The sequence below is a fragment of the Eptesicus fuscus genome, chromosome 24 (assembly GCF_027574615.1).
Source record: "Eptesicus fuscus isolate TK198812 chromosome 24, DD_ASM_mEF_20220401, whole genome shotgun sequence".
NCBI lineage: Eukaryota > Metazoa > Chordata > Mammalia > Chiroptera > Vespertilionidae > Eptesicus > Eptesicus fuscus.
The window spans coordinates 13,212,091-13,233,183 of NC_072496.1; the positions used below are offsets into that span (position 1 = coordinate 13,212,091).

The following is a 21,093-nucleotide window of genomic DNA, read 5'->3' on the forward strand; positions in this document are numbered from 1 at the left end:
AAGTTAGTGATAAAAGACAGAAGTCAGCTACTGATCCTACCTAGAGACACTAAGGCAATAATAAGTGAATATTAATAATAATACTAGGCAACACATTTTAAAATTTTGACGAAATTGACAAATTCCTGGAAACACACAAACTACTAAAGCATCAGACCTCAATGTAAGTGGTAAAACTATTAACACTTCTAGAAGAAAACAGAAAATGTTAAGAAATTTGGGTTAGCTAAAGATGTTTTAAATCAAACACAAAATTCATAAACCACAAAGGAAAAACACTGATAGACTGTATTTCACCTAATTTGTAAGTTGTGTCCTTCAAAAGTCACTTGTAAGAAAGAAAACCCATCGGTGGTTTCCAAGGCAGAGGTGCGACTGACGTCAAAGGGGCATGAAAGATGAGTTAGGGCGATACAGATGTTCTGTATTATTATTGCGATGATGGTAAACTACTTTACACATTTGTCAAAACTCACTAAATGTTAGACTTAAAAGTGATGAAGTTTACTGAATGTAAATTATGTATTCTGGTGTGTTGCAAAAAAACAAAATGTATATATATATATATACACCAAAGGACTTGCATGCATGCATATAAGCATAACCAATGGACACAGACACCAGGGAGGTGAGGGCATGAGCGGGGAGATGAGGGGCAAGAGGGGGATAAGGACACATATCTAATACCTTAATCAATAAAGAAAATAAAGAAAATAAAATGTATATTTCAATAAAAATATTTATTTTTTAATTTAACCAACAATATACACTGGAAAAAAGTTCCCCATTAAAAAATGAAAAGGCAAACCACAGATTGGGAGAAAATATTTGTAAGACATATATATAATGAAGCATGTGTGTCTAGAATATACTAGAATAAGTCTGACTACTCAATATTAAAAAGACAAACAGCCCAATTAAAAAATGGACAAAATATTTTAACAGATACTTCAATAAAGAAGATATGAAAATGGAAATCAGCACAAAAAAATGATGTTAATATCATTGGTTGTTCAGGAAATTCAAAATGAAACTATAATATACCACTGCACACCCACTGGAACGGGTAAACTTTTAAAAAACTAACCACTCCAGCCGAAACCGGTTTGGCTCAGTGGATAGAGCGTCGGCCTGCGGACTGAAAGGTCCCAGGTTCGATTCTGGTCAAGGGCATGTACCTTGGTTGCGGGCACGTCCCCAGTGGGGGGTGTGCAGGAGGCAGCTGATCGATGTCTCTCTCTCATCGATGTTTCTAACTCACTATCCCTCTCTCTTCCTCTCTGTAAAAAATCAATAAAATATATTTAAAAAAAAACAAAAAAAAAAACTAACCACTCCAAAGGTGACGATGATGTTAAGTAACACTCTGGATATGCAAAGTGGGACAGACAAATTGAGTTTCTTCTGAAGTTGAACATACCAAGTGACACAGAAATTGCATTCCTAGGTGTTTATCTAACATAACTGAGACTGCATGTTCACACAAAGATTTATACTGCAATATTCACAGATGCTTTTTTAATAATAACCCCCAATTTCAAAGAACCCAACTGTCTATCTACTAATGACTGTACACTCACATTAAGATATATCCACTTAATGCTGTAAAGCCACAGAAAAAAACTACTGATATATACAACAATAGTGATTAGTTTAAAAAGTATCATGCCAAGTAAAAGATGAAGAACACAAATGACTACAAACTGCTTGGGGATTATACTTTCTCATATTAAAATACTAGAGGCCCAGTGCACAAAATTCATGCATGGGGGTGGGAGGGCCCCTCAGCCTGGCTTGCACCCTCTCCAATCTGGAACCCCTCGGGAGATGTCCGACTGCTGGTTTAGGCCCAATCCCACGGTCCTAAACTGGCAGTCGGACATCCGGGACCGCTGGCTCCTAGCCGCTTACCTGCCTGCCTGCCTGATCATCTCTAACCACTCTGCTTGCCGGCCTGATGCCCCTGACTGCTCCCCTGCCAGCCTGATCGCCCCTAACTGCCCTCCCTTGCCAGCCTGATCTCCCCTAACTGCCCTCCCCTGTCGGCCTGATCACCCCTAACCACCTCTGTCTCAGCCCCTGCCACCGTGACTTTGTCCAGAAGATGTCTGGTCTAATTAGCATATTACCCTTTTATTAGTATAGATGTTATGCTCCATTGTCCTGCCTTTTCTCTTGGTGGTCCCCAATTATATTCCATTGCAGCTTCTGTGAAACACTCACTCTGGGGTAATCGGCCTTGGTGCCAAGAAGTCTGACTCCCCTGAGATTTCCCTGCTGTGCCCTAACCACATGGAGAGGAATAACGGAAATAGACAAACGCCTAGTTAGCTCCTGCAGTTCTGCTCACCTTATCTGATATTCTAGATATGAAAATCAGCATCTTAAAAATTAAGGCTGGCTACGTCTTTGTATTATTACTTTACATGCATCGATATATTGGTTTAATGATTTATTTTAGGCAAATAGCTTTGAAATATAGAAGTATACACTAAAATATTCCCAACTTTATTTGGCCTTGAACTTTATATGATAATGTCAATATTATAATGCAACCTTGACTTGGGAATTTTTGAAAAAGGTTTGGGAAAAAGCAATAAGAATTCTGATATAGCCTACATAGCATAATAACTAAAATAGTTCGTAAAGAAATTAGCTTGTCAGACTCCTGACAATAAAGTTATTTATATATCTATAAATTTAGTAAAATATAAAAAAATCATCACTATGAATATGAAATACTTTTAATTCAAAACCCACCCAAATCACACCTCCATAAATTAGTAACTAGGACCAGAATGCCGACTGCCAGCACTGCTGCCTTATGCACATTTAAAATGAGAGGATTCTGGTTCGCGGCAGACAGAATGCCAGCCCAATAATGAGAATCCGAAATAAGCAGGAGAGGAGCTCAAGGCGGGCATGAAGCTGAAAGGCACCGGCACAAAATAAAACGCATTTCTATCAGATAAATTAATAGATAGTGTCAAATGAACACAATACGGACAGGAACAGTGAGTGAGTGAAAGTGTTAGGATCATTTGTATCCACATCAAGAATACAGACAGAACGTGAAGAGCTTATCAGATGAATAACGATTCTACGTAATGATCTTCCTTTACCTCCTAAGAGTCTCTTCACTTCCAAGAGATCTCAGCTTGAGAGAGCCACAGAGGCAGGCCCACGAGCAATGCAGCCAGAGGAAGGTGCTGGGGCACAGTCCTAAGTGGAGACACTCTAAACCCGGCTAAACAATGACCACGCCTCAGTCGGCTTTCAGGTTACACCGCCCTCCCCCTCCCCGGATATTTTTCTGCTCACGTGAACTTGGTAATACCTAAGCCGCACAAAGAGCACGGACTGGCCATGCCAGCAGCAGTGTGATTATGAGTGCTTTTACACGTTTTCCACGGATGCGGACTTACTGCCCACCTAAGGCTGCACTGCACTCACTTTCATAACCTTCATCTACTGGGCTCCAAGCCAGCCTGTCCATGCTGTGCTCCAGCCCAGGGCACACCTTGTGTCAGCCCAGGAAGAAGGAAGAGCCCATGGCTCTCCGCTCAGGAGCGAGTAGATGTGAAATCCAATGAAGACTGTCCGTTGTTACCCCGCAGGATATACTACACCAAGCATGTCAAACTCAAAGGCTAACACCGGCCAAATAAACGAGGCGTGCGGCCCGCGGGCTGCGAGTTTGACATGCTTGTTCTACACTCTCCTACGTAACATACTCTCCCTAATCGCTAAGGCTTCTCTCATCCGGCTCCTTCTGCCCAGGATCCTCCTCAGGCTTCTCCAGCTCTTGCTGAGCCGATTTCTCTGAATTCATATAACTTAAATGCCATTATGATGGGACTCCATTATCCTGACAGGCCTACAAGTCAGTATATGTTGATTTTTTCACAACCAGTATTTATTCAGAATCCACATATATCAATATTATTTATGCCCTGATAGTGTGGCTCAGTACTTGAGCATCAACCTATGAACCAGGAGGTTATGGTTCATTCCAGGTCAGGGCACATGTCTGGGTTGCAGGCTCAATCCCCAATTGTGGGGGGGTGGAGAGGGGGGGGCGGGGCGGGGCAGGAGGCAGCCAATCAATGATTCTCTCTCATCACTGATACTTCTATCTCTTTCTCCTCCCTCCCTCTCTGAAATCAATAAAAATATATCTTAAAAAAGCTTATTTAGTGCTTTAAACAATACTGGCAAACATAGTGATATACCAAGCATGGCCAAGAGCATGCTAATCTCCTGTGCAGTATATAAGGCTGAAAGAAGTCCACATGTTCCCAACATGTGAAGAAAGTATAAGAAAAGAAATGTCTCGACTGCTGCATTTGTATTTCAAGATAAATTCAGAACATAGACTGAAAGGATGCTATTGCTAGTTAAAGGTCAACAGACAACAAGTATGAGTTGAGTGAAAACTGGGCTAGTTGTAATTACTTCACTGGGCGCATTAGAGAAGGCTAGCGCAGGGAGGACGTGGCTGTGAGGAGGTCTGAGATGCCGCTGTTGGCGTAAGTACCATAAATTCACCTGAGCTCGCTTTCCGCCAGGACAGTCTCCTCCCGCTCAGCCCTCTAGGTCTCACACACACGTCCCCCACCGGGCGCACCTATGGGTGTTGCTGTGGGTTGTATGTGTGAGTTCATAGCTCCCCTCACTTCTATTTCAGTCTGATTTCAAACAGCTAAGTACTTTGGTTGGTATTTTTCTACAGCAAATGAGTGTTCTGCATTTCCAGGCAGCATCCCTGGGCAGAATAACGACAAGGCGAACCTAAAGCAAAACCAAAAGTAAACCAATCGCCATGGGTTTCCCAGCAGGTTCCCTTCCCAGAAACAATGCATTTAGAACTGAAATAATCCCATTAAGTTCCAACAATTAAATAACTGTCTGTATTTATGAAGTGCACTTAAAATATGTAAGTACATTTGATTACCTGAAAGAATTGGGACATTACATACACAAACTTCCATTTTTACTAAAATTGAATAAAAATAATTAAATTTTCATTATACACACACACACACACACACACACACACACACACACACACACACGTCAATGCTATACTATCCATGTACTTTAAAAAGATATATCACATACAGAAGCAGTTCACCTGCTTCAATACATTAAATAATTTAGTCTTTTATGATATATTCCCAAAACAGAAATTCTGAAAAAAAGAGAAGAAATGCCAAACAAGAGAAATACTATAGGAGTGTCAATGCTAAAGAAAACCATTTGGCTAGTCTGAAAATCTGCTTTTGTGCATAAAATTTTTTCGACAATCTTGAATTAATTAATCTCAGAAGTACCCTAAGTGTATAATAAAATAAAAGTACAAGTCCCGGCTAGCTAGCTCCCTCTAGGAAGAGATATTCAATGTGATAATTATTATAAGAGATGTAAATATATGATACTGTGTAAGGAGACTTCTCTAATTCAAGAGTGTTTCTCTGAGATTTAGCTGCAGTTTATGGTTTTCTCTGTATTATTCTCCCCCCTGGTCATCTACCCATCCATCCTTCCACCCACCTGCTCATCCATCCATCCATCCATTCATCCAGCCATCCATCCGCCCACCCACCCATCCATCCATCCATCCATCCATCCATCCATCCATCCATCCATCCATCCATCCTCCCGTCCACCCATCCATCCATCCATCCTCCCGTCCATCCATCCATCCATCCATCCATCCATCCATCCATCCATCCATCTGCCTATCTTCTTTCCTTCACTTTTAAAAATAATAATATATATTCATGGGACATAAAATAAAAGCTGCACAAGAATACTAAAGTGAATAAGTCTTCTCCCACCCTGTCCCAGCCACTCAGTTCATCTTCCTAAAGATCAGCATCAAGGCCCGGGGTGTAGCTGCAGACAGTCAGTGTACACACACACAGGTGCGGTCTTACTTGAACACAGTGAATGGTGGCTTGCTTTATCATCTAGCTATGCTTTGTTGTTTTTTCCCCACTTCATAATGTAGCTTAGAAATTGTTCTGTATCAGCGCAAATTGGGCCATCTCATTCTTTTTAATGGATATAAAGTATTCCACTGCATAAATATAATACAAGATGTTTAAGCAAGTGTTCTAATGAATGTTCATTTAAGGTACAGAATGCTGCAATGAAGGTAATTATCTATGATTCATTTGTGAGTATGTCTTCAGGATATATAGGAAGTGGAACTGGCAGGTGCATTTTCAGTTCTGATAATACTAACTCAGGGGTTTCATCAAGTTAAGCCCATGAAGTAGAAATTATCCACCTCCATAACCTAACTTACCACCTTCCCGGGAATGGCTCCAGCTCTGTAGCCACAGTTCTGACCCTGTTTATCCTCTGTGATATTTCCACGTGTGTCTTTTCTTACAACTTAGCAGCAGTTTGTAGTTTTCCCTGTATTATTCTCCCCCCTGGTCATCTACTCATCCATCCATCCAACCTTTCAAAGCGAAGTTTATAATCTTACCCTCAATAAATTCTTCATAAGTTCACTCTATCAATTAATTCTCCGATTGCAACCAAACACCAGTGTTGATAGTTGTCGTTCTATCCATGCTGTTACTTGGTTGTTGAGACATATCAATCCCATACAGTTCCGTGACACCCATCTTCTTCGTATGTTCGCAGAGAGCATGTGACTGTGAGGGCCCCGCTCGGAAAGCTGGGCTGCGATGACCGCAGTGCTCAAGCTCTCGCCCTGCGCTCACCAACCAGAGATCCTGCTCAGGTCATCGCCTCGGCCTGGAACAGCGTCTCCAACCAGGTCCCCCGCCGAGACCTCACTGCAGGCCTCCCCGAAACGCTAGGTCACCCATAAAGCACTTTCTCTTATGGGTTTATTTGCACTGAGGTCTTCCACTATATCGTCTTATTTGTCACACACTTATAAGATAAATGATGAATTCCTTCGTAGAAAGGACAGCGTCTTAAAACATTACGGTAAACTTACGCTGCCTAGCACCGCAAATGTGCTCACCAAAAAGCGAATTTTGCCACGAACTCATTCCTACAAGAATTTACAGAAGGAAAGATTCTATACAGGATTTAAGTTTATTTTGGAAAATAAGACTTTCAAGGTCGGTGAGATACAAGCCCCTACTTATTAAATTTAAATTTACTTCAGAAAGCCCACAATGTGAAAGATTTCCAATGAACTATTTCGGGAAATTATATTTTTCCCCTCACATTGATTTTGATCAAAATAGGGAGGAGAAAGGATGAGGACTAAGGGAATAGGTGAAATATACTACTAATTGGATTTCTCTTTAAAACTGCAAGACCCCTTAAAATTTCTTAAATACAGTCACGGTTACTGCACAGAAAAAGGGAAAACTCAGTCCCATGAGTCCTATGATCTTTCACTCCACTGAGTTTACAATGAGTAAAATAGTGTGTTGCAATTTTCACAAAAACCTAAGAACTTCGTAAAGCATCATAAATCCTACATTTCTAACTTTCACAATTAAATGACTTCATGATTTTACTTTTGATAATGTTTTTACACTTGAAAAATATAGAAAAATGTAGAATATGATTACATTGGCCAACATATGAAAGAAGTTATTAAAAAATATAAACAATCATTACATTTCATTAGGAATTATTCTGCTCCCATCTACTGAACAGTAGAAAGAACTCCTCAAAGCCCTCCCACGAAGCAGAGAGCTGTGACATTACAACTTATATTTTCATAACTTTGTAAAACGGCTGACAGAATTACCATGCAAATGCGGGTGCTGGGTTTACCGGTCACTCACCTCGCCCCCATTGACATATTCCATCACAAAACACAAACGGTCTTTTGTCTGGAAGGAATATTTCAAGGACTTGAAATGAAAAAAGAAAACATGTTATATTATAATCCTACATTGTTATAATGGCACCAAAACAGCACACTCAGAAACAGTAAGCGGGCCTGATGAAATGAACGGCTATCATTCCCTGCGAGTCTGTTTACCCCTGAAGAGTGCTTAAGGTAGGGTTTATGAGAAACGTAAGACAAATGATGTTTCTCTCAGCAATGGGCACTGCTAGGGGAAAATTAACACTTTAAGGAAAAATTAACTTAGGAACTGTGATGCGCACTTCTCAATCGAGTGTGCCATCCATTTCGTACTGTGTGGGTCCCCAAAGCGCTTATCCATGAGATCGCAGAGCGAGGCCGACAAATTACTCTAGGGGAGGTCTCAGGCAGTTAGTTATATTTGGGGATCTAATCATTACAACATAACTTTTTGCACATAGGGGACATAACATCTCCAAATTCAATGGAGTTGGTTCATGTAATTTCATAGGTTATAAAGACCGCAGAACTATCTTAATATACTAGACAAAAAGCACACAACAATGTAACATTAAGTCCAGATATCTGGTGATACCTGTGAAAATTCCTACATTAGGCAATCCTAAATCTTTAAAAGACCCTTTAAAATCTCTGAAATTCAGTCAAGGTTACTCTGAAGAGAAAACTCAGCCACAATGTGTACCCCTATGGCCTATTGTTCCACTGAGTTTACAATGAATAATATCATTCCTCCTTTTGAAAGTCTAGCTGGTACTTTTCATCTTAATGTACTTCACTGAAACCAGAACTCGAAGAAACTTGGCAGATTATGCCTCAATTACAATCAATCAAGGAACAGGACTAAAAAAAAATTGGTTTGCTTCATACTTCACAGTTTATACTTCGTCTAGTGAAGAAATAGCATGCCTGATCCTGCCCTTAATGTAATGTGCTCAGTATTCCTGTTTCTGAAAGTCCTCGATCACTAAAAGAAGTCTCGATTTCTACAAAAAATGTTCAGCAGCGATTTCTGCCTTTCACATCCGAGGACAATATTGCCTGATCATGTATGTATTTATAATAAACCAAAGAAGCATAAAACCCTTACATTTACTGCTAATCTTTTCAGCTGGCCCCTTTTTAAGTCCACCATTTTCTCAGTGGTCTCCTTAACACGCCATCGTTCATTTATTGGCTGTGTGAGTTATTTGTATTCAAGGTAGTGAAATTCATGGGAGGAAAAAAAAAATCTCCTAAAAGTCGTAGTTGCGTAATGGGAGGGATTACAGATGCACGCATATGGCAAATTCAACCCTTACATTCCGGTAATTTCCAAGAAATCGGACTTGCAGTCTTCCCACACAGAGCAGGGCGTACCTCAATGACTGGTACTGACAATGTTCTGTCCCTTAGCTTAGTTCTGTCTAACCCCCTCTCATCAGAAATGCTGCGGCGACCACATCCGTCCGCTGGTCACTTACTGTCAAGAAGGGGTGCCTCGTGTTCTTCAGTACCCGGCTCTCGGTGAGGGTGTGCGCCACTTCATCCTGCAAGAGAAACAGGCCCCTTTAATGCAGGTTCTGAGACCAACAGAAAACGGCCCCATTCTCGAGGCCAGGAGAGGTAAAACCCAGAGACGGAAAAAGATTTTATTCATTTATTATTATTACTAGAGGCCCGGTGCACGAAATTCGTGCATGGGGGGGAGGGGGGAGGGGGTGTCCCTCAGGCCAGCCTGCACCCTCGCCAATCTGGGACCCCTCAAGGGATGTCCAGTAGGATCGGGCCTAAATGGGCAGTCGGATATCCCTCTCACAATCCAGGACTGCTAGCTCCCAACTGCTCGCCTGCTTGCCTTCTGATTGCCCCTAACCCCTTCTGCCTGTCAATCTGATCACCCCCTAACCACTCCCCTGCCAGCCTGATTGCCCCCAACTGCTCTCCCCTGCAGGCCTGGTCACCCCTAACTGCCCTCCCCTGCAGGCTTGATTGCCCCCAATTGTCCTCTCTTGCAGGCCTGGTCCCTCCTAACTGCCCTCCCTTGCAGGCCTGGTCCCTTCCAACTGCCCTTCCCTGCAGGCCATCTTGTGGCAGCCATCTTGTGTCCACATGGGAGCAGCCATCTTGTGTGTTGGAGTGATGGTCAATTTGCATATTACTCTTTTATTAGATAGGATTATTGTTATTATTATTATTATTCTTTTAGTCCTCACCCAAGGATATGTTTCCACTGATTTTTAGAGAGAGTGAAAGAGAGAGAAAGACAAGAGAAATACTGATGTGAATTGGTTGTCTCCTGCATGAGCCCCGACCAGGGCCTGGGACAGGGAGGAGGACCCTTCGGTCTGCAGGCCGATGCTCTACCCACTGAGCCAGACTGTCTAGGGCTAGAAAAAAGATTTTATAACACAGTGACATGCTTGCTCCCAGTTGCCAAACTAGCTTCTCACTATTCCTTGATTTCTATTTCTAATCTCTTATATGAAGGTGTGTTTTTTTTTAACCTTGATGGAGCAAATGAAAGCACAGTTGTTCTCTGTTTTCCATAAACACATACTAGTAGTCACCTTTCCCATGTGTTGTTACTGGAATCTTTGTTCTTTTTAAAATAAATATATATTTATTGATTTCAGAGAGAAAAGGAGAGGGAGAGAGACATAGAAACATCAATGATGAGAGAGAATCTTGATCAGCTGCCTCCTGCACGCCCCCTACTGGGGAATGAGCCCACAATCCGGGCATGTGCCCTGACTGGGAATTGAACCGTGACCTCATGGTTCATTGGTTGACGCTCAACCACTGAGCCACGCCGGCCGACTGCAATCTTTGTTCTTGAGGCTCCTGTTCCAAATGGGACTTGGATGAAAAGACACATGAACTCCTTGGGCTTCAGCGGTGACACATCCCTTCGGAGGCCAGGCTTGCTGACACCGGAGAGCATGCTGCTTGCATACTCTTGTCTACATTGCCCCTCACTACATTCCCGTCTTTCCTCTGTCCCTTCCAATTTCTAGTATTGGGACAGATCAATCTCCCATGCTCACCTCTATTCCACATCAGAAGGGGGATCACAGATATAGAGAAAGCACCATTATATCCCCCTCCAACCTCAGCTGAATTCTCGGAGGATTCTGACTCACTGCTCCTGTGTCACCTTCCATCCCGTACACGGTTGTTTCAAACCTTTCCCAGGCCGTGTACATGCCTTGCACAGGCGCTGAGGTGCACAAACAGCCCTGCCAGGTCCCCTAGTCAGTGCCGCGCCGGGGCTGGGGCCCAGGTTGTCTGATCTCAAGTCGTCTCTCTCCATCTCAACCTCACTCCCTCACCCTTTCCAAAGGCCAGCTTGCTTCCTCCTCAGGACGGGAGTCCTTAATAACATATGGCCCATCTGATCACTCTCTTCCCTGGAAACCTGGCGTCCAGGGCGTCATAATCTCTTCACTGTCCTCCTCTGCGTGGTCACCTTTTCTCAGTCTTTTTGCTGGTTCCTCACCTCTGAACCCTTACCCTCTGAGTGCCCCAGGCCTCATCCCTCAGCCCTTTTCTCCTCCCTGGGGCCTCATGGCCTTGGGGCCCTCATCCAGACTAAGGCTCAGTGTACAGTAAGCATGTCAAACTCACGGCCCGTGGGCCGCATGCCTCGTTTATTTGGCCTGTGTTAGCCTTTGAGTTTGACATGCTTGGTGTACAGGGTACATGGCAATCAATGGTCTTCCAAAGCTGACTTCTCACCCCCAGACTGCTTCCCTCAATCCCAGGATGGAAGTTGATAGACTTAAACTGGAGTGTCTAACAAAAATATCAAATCAATACGTCCAAATCCTAATTTCTAATCCGCCATCAAGAAGCTTGCTCCTCCCCCACAAAAATATCACCCCCGTCGCTGCGAATATCCTTCCCATTGCTCGGCCAGGAAATGGGGCAACGATCCTCAACTCCTTCTTTCTCTCCTCTCCTACGTTCAGTCTGTCAGGCCATCCTGTTGGCTCTTTGGCCAAAGAAATGAAGGCCTACACACCAAATCCTGTAAGACTTTGAAGGCACAAATATATTGAAAGTGAAAGGATGCAAATCATAAACAAAATAGAGCAGGGGCAGGGGTAGCTAGCACGTTATCAGAACAACAAAAAGGTTGTAAGAGACAAAGAAAGAGACATGATGTGTGTATTAATAAGAGGTTCAAAACAATCCTATCTAATAAAGAGGGAATATGCAAATTGGCCATCACTCCATCACAAAGATGGTGGCGCCTATAGCACAGAACGCTTGCCCCGTCGCCCTGGCGATGAGGCAAGTGTTCTGCACCTGGCTGCGGAGGGCAGTTGGGGGCCATGAGGCTGGCAGGGGAGGGCAGTTGGGGCAATCAGGCCAGCGGAGGGGGGCAGTTGGGGGCGAGCAGGCCGGCAGGCAGAGTGGTTATGGGCAAGCGGGCAGGCAGGCAGGTGAGTGGTTAGGGGCCAGTGGTCCCGGATTGTGAGAGGGATGTCCGACTCCTGGTTTAGGCTCGATCCCACAGGGACATTCCCCGGCAGTCGGACATCTCCCGAGGTGTCCCAGATTGGAGAGGGTGCAGGCTGGGCTGAGGGACACCCCCCCGCCCCTGCCGTGCATGAATTTCGTGCACCAGGCCACTAGTAAGAATTATAATTACAAACATTTATGTACTTAATAACAGACCATAAAAATATATAAAACAAAAATGGACAGAACTGAAGAGAAAATACATAGTCCCACAACAATAGCTGGAGACTTCCATCCCCTACTTGCAATGGGCTTGGCCGGCCAGATAGGAAATATGTACGGAAATAGAAGACTAAACACAATCACCACCCAGGTCTAGTGGACACCCTCGGAGCACTCTACCCTGCACAGAGCGCGCGGCCTCCTCCAGGGCGCGTGGAACAGATCCCAAAGATGCACCGTACGCTACGCCACAAATTAAGTCTCCATGGATGGCAAAGGCAGGTATCAGACCAAGTATCTTCCCCACCCACGCTGGGATAAAGTTAGAGGTAAAAAACTGAAGGAAAACTGAAAAAGCTATTAATTACAACTAATGGTTGAAAGAAGAAATTATGAAGGAAATTAACGTAGAAAATACTGAAAAATGAATGAAAAGAAAAAGAAAACACAACATACCAAAATTTATGAGACTCAGGAAAAGCAGTGTTAAGGGGGAAATTATAGCCTTAAACACATTTTTTTTTAAAAAAAGAGCCCTGGCAGGTGTGGCTCAGTTGGTTGGAGCATCGTCCTGTACACTGAAAGGGTGCAGGTTCGATTCCCGGTCAGGACACGTACTTAGGTTGTGGGTTCAATCCTCAGTCGGGTTGTGTCTGAGAGGCAACTGATCGATGTTTCTCTTTCTCTCCCCTTCCCTCCCTCTCCCTCTCTCTCTAAAATCAATAATAAAAAGTAAAAAAGACAAATCCTCCCATGAGAGTTAAAAAAAACAAAAACACACACACAGAAAAAGACCTCAACCCCACAACTAACCAACTAACTGCACAACTTAAGGAACTAGAAAAAGAACAAATTAAACCTAATGCTGGCAGAAGGAAGAAAACAATAAAGATTTGAGCACAGATAAATAAAATAGAGAACAGGGAAAATCAATGAAAACAAAAAGCTGGTTCTTTGAAAAGATTAACAAAATTGGCAAACCTTTCGTTAGTGTAAGAATAAATGTATGAAGAATGAGGGAGACAGAAAACCATCTAAAGTAGACCGTGGCAATACTTGTAGTAGACAAGATCCACTGATAGATGGTTAACAGTGGGCAAAATTTTAAGAAGAAAAAAGGACATGTGCGCAGTCACAGAGTATTTCCTCTAAGACAGTTGTTAATTAAAAAGGGAGAAATCGGAACGTCACAATGGCCGAACCCGGCAGACACCCGTTGACCAGGTGATCAATGTGATGTCCGCAGGAATGAGGCAGATGCGCTTCATTCACCCCCGGGACGATGCCGAGAGGGCGCCTCAGGATTCACACCCCAGGTCTTGTCAGACTCGAAAATGTCACATTGCTAATCACTTCGCTATGAATAAGCCCATTTTCCTTCAAGGAATTGATAAATGAACTTGTTGGGGCAAGCAGCGAGGATCTACAGCAATCGGGATATTCTATCATTTGTGGAATACAGTTCCTCGGAAAAGTGTAATTAATTAGTGAGATAAGACAGAATCCAAGTGAGGCTTCTGTAAGAAAGGAAAAACAGAATGGAGATGACATTTGTTCAAGCATGATACACAGCAGGCGGCACTCATAATCATCATAGCAAATATGTAACAATAATATATTTATTTTCATTTAATGCGATTTTAATTTTATTCAATATATAACTAAATTTATTCAATAATGATGGCAGGTGCTATTCCATTTCTTTTTTAAAAATATATTTTATTGATTTTTTACAGAGAGGGATAGAGAGTTAGAAACATTGATCAGCTGCCTCCTGCACACCCCCTACTGGGATGTGCCCGCAACCAAGGTCCATGCCCTTGACCGGAATCGAACCTGGGACCCTTCAGTCCTCAGGCCGATGCTCTATCCACTGAGCCAAACCAGCCAGGGCCCATTTCTTTGTTAATTCATTGGATCCTGACAACAGCCCTATGAGAGGGACACGATTAGGACCCTCATTTTTCAGGTGAGAAAACCAAGGCAACAAAAAGTTGAATGATTTGTTTGGGATCGTTTAGTAGTAAGCAGCAGAGCCCACAGAAAATTCCAGTTTAATTACCATACGTGTCAGGCGTTACGCTGAATCCTTTATATACTCCATTCAACATCACATTCTTGTCCAGGAACACTGTTCCCCACAAATACAGTTTTTACAAATGGACCAACTGCGGTTCTCCTGGGCGGCTCCGCTCGCTGCGAGCTGTTTACCGTGCTTGGCCTCTACCTGACCACAGTCAGTCCTTTCCTTCCGAGTCATCGTGATAAGCATATATGCCCCCCACCTCCCCAAACCACAAATACTGTCAAATGTCCCCGAGGGATGGTACTCCGCCCCAAACTGCTTGGGGAAGGTCACTAGGTGGTAAGATGCAAAGCGGGGTTACAATCCTAGGCCTGTCTGAGTCTTTCCCCCACCAGCACTGACTGCAAAGAAGCCGAGGTTGAAACAAACGTACAAGACGCGGGAGCGTAACTCACAGAGTGGGTGGAGCTATTCACTCCATTCAGGAAATATTGTAAGTTACTGAAAGCTAAAGTCCTCTACACAGGATAACAATGATACTGTAGGTCACTGTTGAAATAAACAAGACAAAGCTTGGACCAACTTATAAAGTAGATCAAATTTGCCTTTTGAGGGAATAGGGGTTTCATTTAGAACCCTGAGAACTGGCATCATTAACGTGTTCGTTATTTGCAGAGGTGAACAAAGTTACGAGAAGGTGTTAGGCCTCCTGAAAAACATGTCAAGAACTATTTCTTTTAGTTTCATTATTCTTGTATTTTCAAATTTACTACGGCTGCTTTACCATTCAACAGATATAAGCTGTATCATTTATGAGTACAAATCATCTGTTATTCTAATCCCGCTTATTCAACAGGAAATTCAGAATGTTGGGGGAAAATAAAAAGCAACAGCAGTGCAATTAGTGATCTAGGTCACAAAAACATAGCAAAAACGTTCTCCCAAACACACATAGGATAAATATTTCTATCTCCTCAAGGTAATAAAATAGCTTCAGTATACAATATTTAGATCATACTATAAATGTTTGAAAGTTTTAATATTACAAATATTAAGATAATAGATGTTGTTAACAGTAGCCTACAACCAACATTTTGGTTACTGAAGGGAATTTCGACACTAATCATGCGTATGTGTGAGGACACACACATGTGTACAGTGTAAACAAAACTTTCAGTTACCTTTGCAATAATAACTTCTTTCTTCAGAATCTTCATAGCGTAATACTTCCCACTTGCCTTCTCTCGAACCAAAATAACTTTCCCAAAAGTGCCTTTACCTAGTAGCTTCAAATAGTCAAAGTCATTCATTGTCTGAAAAATACAAATTAAAAAAATACATGAAATATTTGATACAACTTATTTGTAACTATCCACTCATTTGCCATATCCACTCACAGGCAAATTCTACCAAGAGCTCTCTGAAATGAGTAAGAATCAGATGGCACTGGCGTCTCATCAGCAGTCATAGATGCCGGAAATCACTGAAGCAATTCTCAGATACCGGAGACAATACTTTGGAACCTACGATTCCTCAGATACTCAAATTATTAGTCAAAGAAAACTCCTAGCCCAGATGGTTTTGCTGGTGAATTGTATAAACATTTAAGGAAGAAATAATAGCAATTGTGTACAAGCGCCTACAGAAAATGGAAAAGGAGAGAATATTTCCCAATAATTGGTAACCATTACCCTGATACCAAAACCAGACAAAAACATTATCAGAAAACTACAAGCCAATCAATATCCTTCATGTAAATACATGTAAAAATTCTAAAGATTTTACAAATGAACGCCTCTGTTCATTTTCAACATTCTACGCTACCCACCGTTTTTCCAAATGTCAAGTTATAATGTGGTAGCATTCAATGGTATCTCTAGTTCAAAAGAAAAGCAGCAAGAGACATCGGGGAAATAACAAAGTACATTTATTAATTCACCTAAAAACCAAACCAACGGGACTAAATATACAGAATATTTACTGCCCCTCCTCCCATTAAGAGGCGGGTCAACCTCCCCTCTTCCTGGGCTGGCGCTGTGTCCAGCTGTGAACACAGAGTAGAGTCAGAGCCACACACGGCCAGGCCCAGACCCAGCCTGTCAGCCTGTCCGCTCAGGCTGTGGGAAGCCGGGGCTGGTGGCTGGGAGGAAGGCCATGTAGAGAGGCCCTGGGATGCAGAGAGGTCATGTGAGGGGGACCCAGAGCCCAGACACGTGAGAAAGGCTCTCTGTCATTTTCCAGCCCAGCCCACTGCCCGTGGAATGCAGCTGCCTGGGCGATCGCTGGTGGCCCAGAACTGCCCATGCAGACCGGGAAAGCGTGAGAAATAACACGTGGGGACTGTTTTAAGTTATTAAACTTGGGTCGTTGGTGCTATGCAATAAGGAAAATGATACTTGCTGTATCCTATGACTTAATGTCATATAAGCTGGAACTGAACTCGTAGGGGTAAAATCAAAGAAGAATTTTTAAACCGCTTTATGACATTCTCAGATGAAGAGTAATATGTAATTATAAAGTATTACTATATTCCTTGAGGGTGCGATTCTTCGGAACAAGGAGAGTTTTCTAAAGTATGACAGTCTTAACTCTCAATTTCACAGCTTCTGCCAGTTATTCTGTCAATCTTTAAAAAAAGGAATTTGCATGGAAATTGATATTAGTAAAAAAAAAAATTCTATGTGATAAAATCAGAAGCAGATTTCATATCTATTTTGACAAAACTTCAGAACATTTTAAAGTATCTCTGATACCAAATGCTCGTGTTCAGCGTGGTAGACACAGTAATTATCTAGTCTTTACAAATGAAATGTAACCTATCACAAAATGTTTTCCTCTTTTGGATAGTGTTCAAGTTACAATAAGATTTCATTAAACAATGAGAGCATGGTTACTCCCCAGGAAAATTAATTCCCCAAAACCCAATTCTAAGACTTGTTAGGTAAACATTTTATATAGAAATACTCTTTCCTTGACATCATCTCTAACATATCAATGTGGCTGCTTTAGGCTAAGACATATAACAAATGCTTAATAAATGTATTTAAATCACAGATACTAGAACATAAGAAAGACTGCCTAGTCCAGAAATTTGGTTAACATATGAATATATAATTGAAGAGGAATACACGGAATCACTCAGAAAAGGACACAGAAGTTCACCCCTCTGCCGCCTGCCTCGGTTCTCTCTCTCAGGGAAGGGAAAGCTCTAGTCTGACCAATTTCTACAACAACGACTAGGCCAGGCAGCGAGAGATCACATGACCTCAGCAGGTCCCACCATCTGTTCTCTCACTCTCCAAACGCTAACCATAGCATTGAGTTACTGTAGCCAGGCATCTCTACATATAAAAAGCCAGCAACCAGAATGCCATAATGACCCAAACGACCTGTTGCTATGACGCCCACTGCGGCCAGCGAACCAGCCCCTGATCAGCCTTTCCCACCCCAATCGAGGGCAAGGAGGCCGGCCAACGCCCCCCCCCCCCCCCCCCCGCGGCCCTTCCCCACCAGCCAGCCCCACCCCCAATTGTCCTGCCCCACCCCATTGATCTGCAGCCTCTCCCCCAGGTGACCCAGCCCCTGACCCACCCCCTACACCCTAATAGGGGGCAGGGCCAACCAGCCAATCTCCTGCAGCCCCTCCCCCCGGCCAGTGCTGCCCCTGATGGGCCCCACCACCCTGATCCTGATCGGCCCATGGCCCCTCCCCCCAGCTGGCCCAGCCCTAATTGGGCCCCAATTGGGGCAGGCCAGCCAGCCAACCTCCTGCCATCTCCTCCTCCCAACAGGCCCCGATCTGCCCCGATTGGGGCTGGGCCAGCCGGACCCCACCTGTGCACAAATTCATGCCCTGGGCCTCTAGTATAAGATAATAGGCTGCCATTTTTTGCAAATTGCCATTTTTAGCATATTTCTTCCATACTCATACACGTGTCAAGTAGAGGAGTCAGTCATTATTTCCTACCTTTCTTTTATGATGGGTTGCAGAAGCATCCATCTCCTCCTCCCCTATATTATCAATTTGTGAGGTTGGACTGCAACAACTCATCCTCTCCTCCTCTTGCCTCTGGAGTCTGTCTGCTACGGCCTGAATAGCTTCCGTCCATTCTTCCCTATAGATCAAGTGCAAATTCTCATTAACAGAGGATGGTAACCAATTCAAATATTTCCTTTTTATATGAAATATACACAAATAAAGTCTCCTCCACGATAACACACACACACACACACACACACACACGCTCAAGAACATATTCTCCCACGCTTACTCCAGTGTGGAATTAATCCCAAGGAATTAATTATAGCATAATTTTCATAGTAGCATTTATTTGGAGGTATGTTAAACAAGAAAAAGAAGAAAAGGATTATAAGAAAATTCAGTTAAAAGTACTTTAAAAGTACAGTTACATTTTAATTGTCCGTATACATCTTACTTACAAAGTAAAACTGACTCCCAAAAGTTTGCTGTACTTATTGTTTTGTTTAGCTACTGTACAGCCATCACTGACATACTCAAGATTTTTACTGTAGTCCAACAAAAGTTCTAAGAAAAGGTTTGCAAAGCCAAAACCTCTCACTGTTCCCAAATCATAGGCAAATTCCTTTTTTTTTTTAAGTGGCAGGCATAAATTGTAGCTTAATTAATAAGTCTCTCAAGCACTAATACAAAGCTTTTATTTTTTGACAGTTGTCTCATCAGATCAAGGATCATTTATTTCCATATAAGTTTTAAAACTTGTTGATTTCTTAAAGTCCATTAGAATTTTCAATGGAACTGCATTAAATCTATAGATCAGTTTGGAAGGAATTGCCATATTAATAAATTACGCCTTCCAATCCATGAATATGGTATAGCTCTGCATTTATGTAGGTCTTAAACTTCCCAGAGCAATGTTTTGGAATTTTCTGAGAAAAGGTCTTGCACATCTTTAATTGACTTTATTTCTAAGTATTCTTTATTGTCCAGGGTTTTGTAAATTTAATTTATTTTTTTGCTAGTATTTAGAAATATAGTTGTTTATTGTACATTGGCTTTTGTCCTCCAGACTTACTAGATTCATTTCTTAGTTCCAATAGCTCTTATTTTTCTGGATTTTCTAAACATGCAACCATGTTGTCCACATGTCAGGGCAGTTTTATTTTTTCCTAATGTGTTTGCCTTTTGTTTCTTTTTCTTGCCTTATAATACCCTAGATCAGACCATCAATACAATGTTAAATAAAATTGGTGAGGGCAGACATTTTACTTTGTTCTGGGTGTTAAAGAGAAAGCACTGAGCCTTAACCTTTGAGTATTGCATAAGCCGTAGGTTATTTTTGGTAAATACCCTTAAGTTGAATAAGTTCCCTTCTCTTTCTATTCAACAGGATTTTTGTTACAAAGGGATGCTGAAGTTTGTGAAATGTTTTTTCTGCATCTGTTGAAATAATCATATAGTTTTTCTCCTTTATCCTATTAACATAATAAGTTTAGTTGAATTAGTTTCAGACTGGAGGCCTGATGCACGAAATTTGTGAAGGCCTGGCCAGCAAGCAGAGCCAATTGGGGTCTTCCGGCTGCCGGCTGGGGCCTCCCTTTCCCAGCTGCCGGCTGGCGCCTTCCTTCATTCTGCGCCACCCCTTGGTGGTCAGCGCACATCATAGTGAATGATAGAACTCCCAGTCTCCCAGTCTACCTCCTGCAGGGACACTTTGCATATTAGCCTTTTATATATACAGATGCTAATGCAACTGAATTCTTGGGATAAACTCCAGTTGGTCATGGTGTATTATCCTTTATATATATTTTGTAATTCTATTTGTCAAAATTTTATTAATAAATTTGGCACCAGCCCTAGGTGGTTTGACTCAGTGGATGGAGCATCAGCCTGTGAACTGAAGGGTCCTGGGTTCAATTCCAGTCAAGGGCACATGCCCAGGTTGTGGGCTCGACCCCTGGTGGGGGGTGTGCAGGAGGCAGCCAATCAATGATTCTCTCTCATCATTGATGTTTCTCTCTTTCCCCTCTCCCTTCTTCTCTGAAATCAATAAAAATATATCTTTTAAAAAAAAGAAATTTGGTACCTATATTCACAAGTATATTGAGCATATAGGTCTCTCTTCTTATTATAGTTTTCCCTGGTTCTTTTTTTGTTTGTTTGTTTGTTTGTTTGTTTAATGAGGGTGACAGTTGCCTTATAAAATGAGTTAGGAAGTGTTCTCTTCTCCATTATTTTCTGAAATAGATTTTGTAGAATTGGTAATATCTCTTTAAATGTTTGACCAAGGAAGCCACCTGGACTTGGAGTTTTCTTTGAAAAAAACGTGTTTTGCTTAGTAATTCAACTTTGTTCATTAATACTGGATTGTTCAAGTTTTATAGGGTTAGTATCGGCAACTTCTGCCTTCTTTTTTTATTTTCTTTAAAAACATTTCAAGATGTTTTCATTTTATTAATTTTGTTTCAAAGAACTAGCTTTGTTTAATTGATTATTCTCTGTAATTTTTCTGTTTTTAAGCCTCCTGATTTCTCTATTGTTTCCTTCTTTCTGTTTGTCTCGGGTTTAATTTACTTTTCTAGTTTC

At 42.2% G+C, this 21,093-nt stretch overlaps 1 protein-coding gene across 3 annotated transcripts in view; it reads right to left on the reverse strand.

The window, feature by feature from the left end:
• The window catches only part of AKT3 (AKT serine/threonine kinase 3), a 214,831-nt gene that overhangs the window by 48,234 nt on the left and 145,504 nt on the right, over positions 1-21,093 (reverse strand). For all 3 annotated transcript variants that reach the window (XM_054712924.1, XM_054712922.1, XM_054712923.1), the window contains 4 exons: positions 18,496-18,643; positions 15,710-15,841; positions 9,298-9,363; positions 7,791-7,859 (listed from right to left, as the gene is read on the reverse strand). In XM_054712924.1, the coding sequence (XP_054568899.1) occupies positions 7,791-7,859; positions 9,298-9,363; positions 15,710-15,841; positions 18,496-18,643 (415 nt within the window). The remainder of the gene's footprint in view (positions 1-7,790; positions 7,860-9,297; positions 9,364-15,709; positions 15,842-18,495; positions 18,644-21,093) is intronic.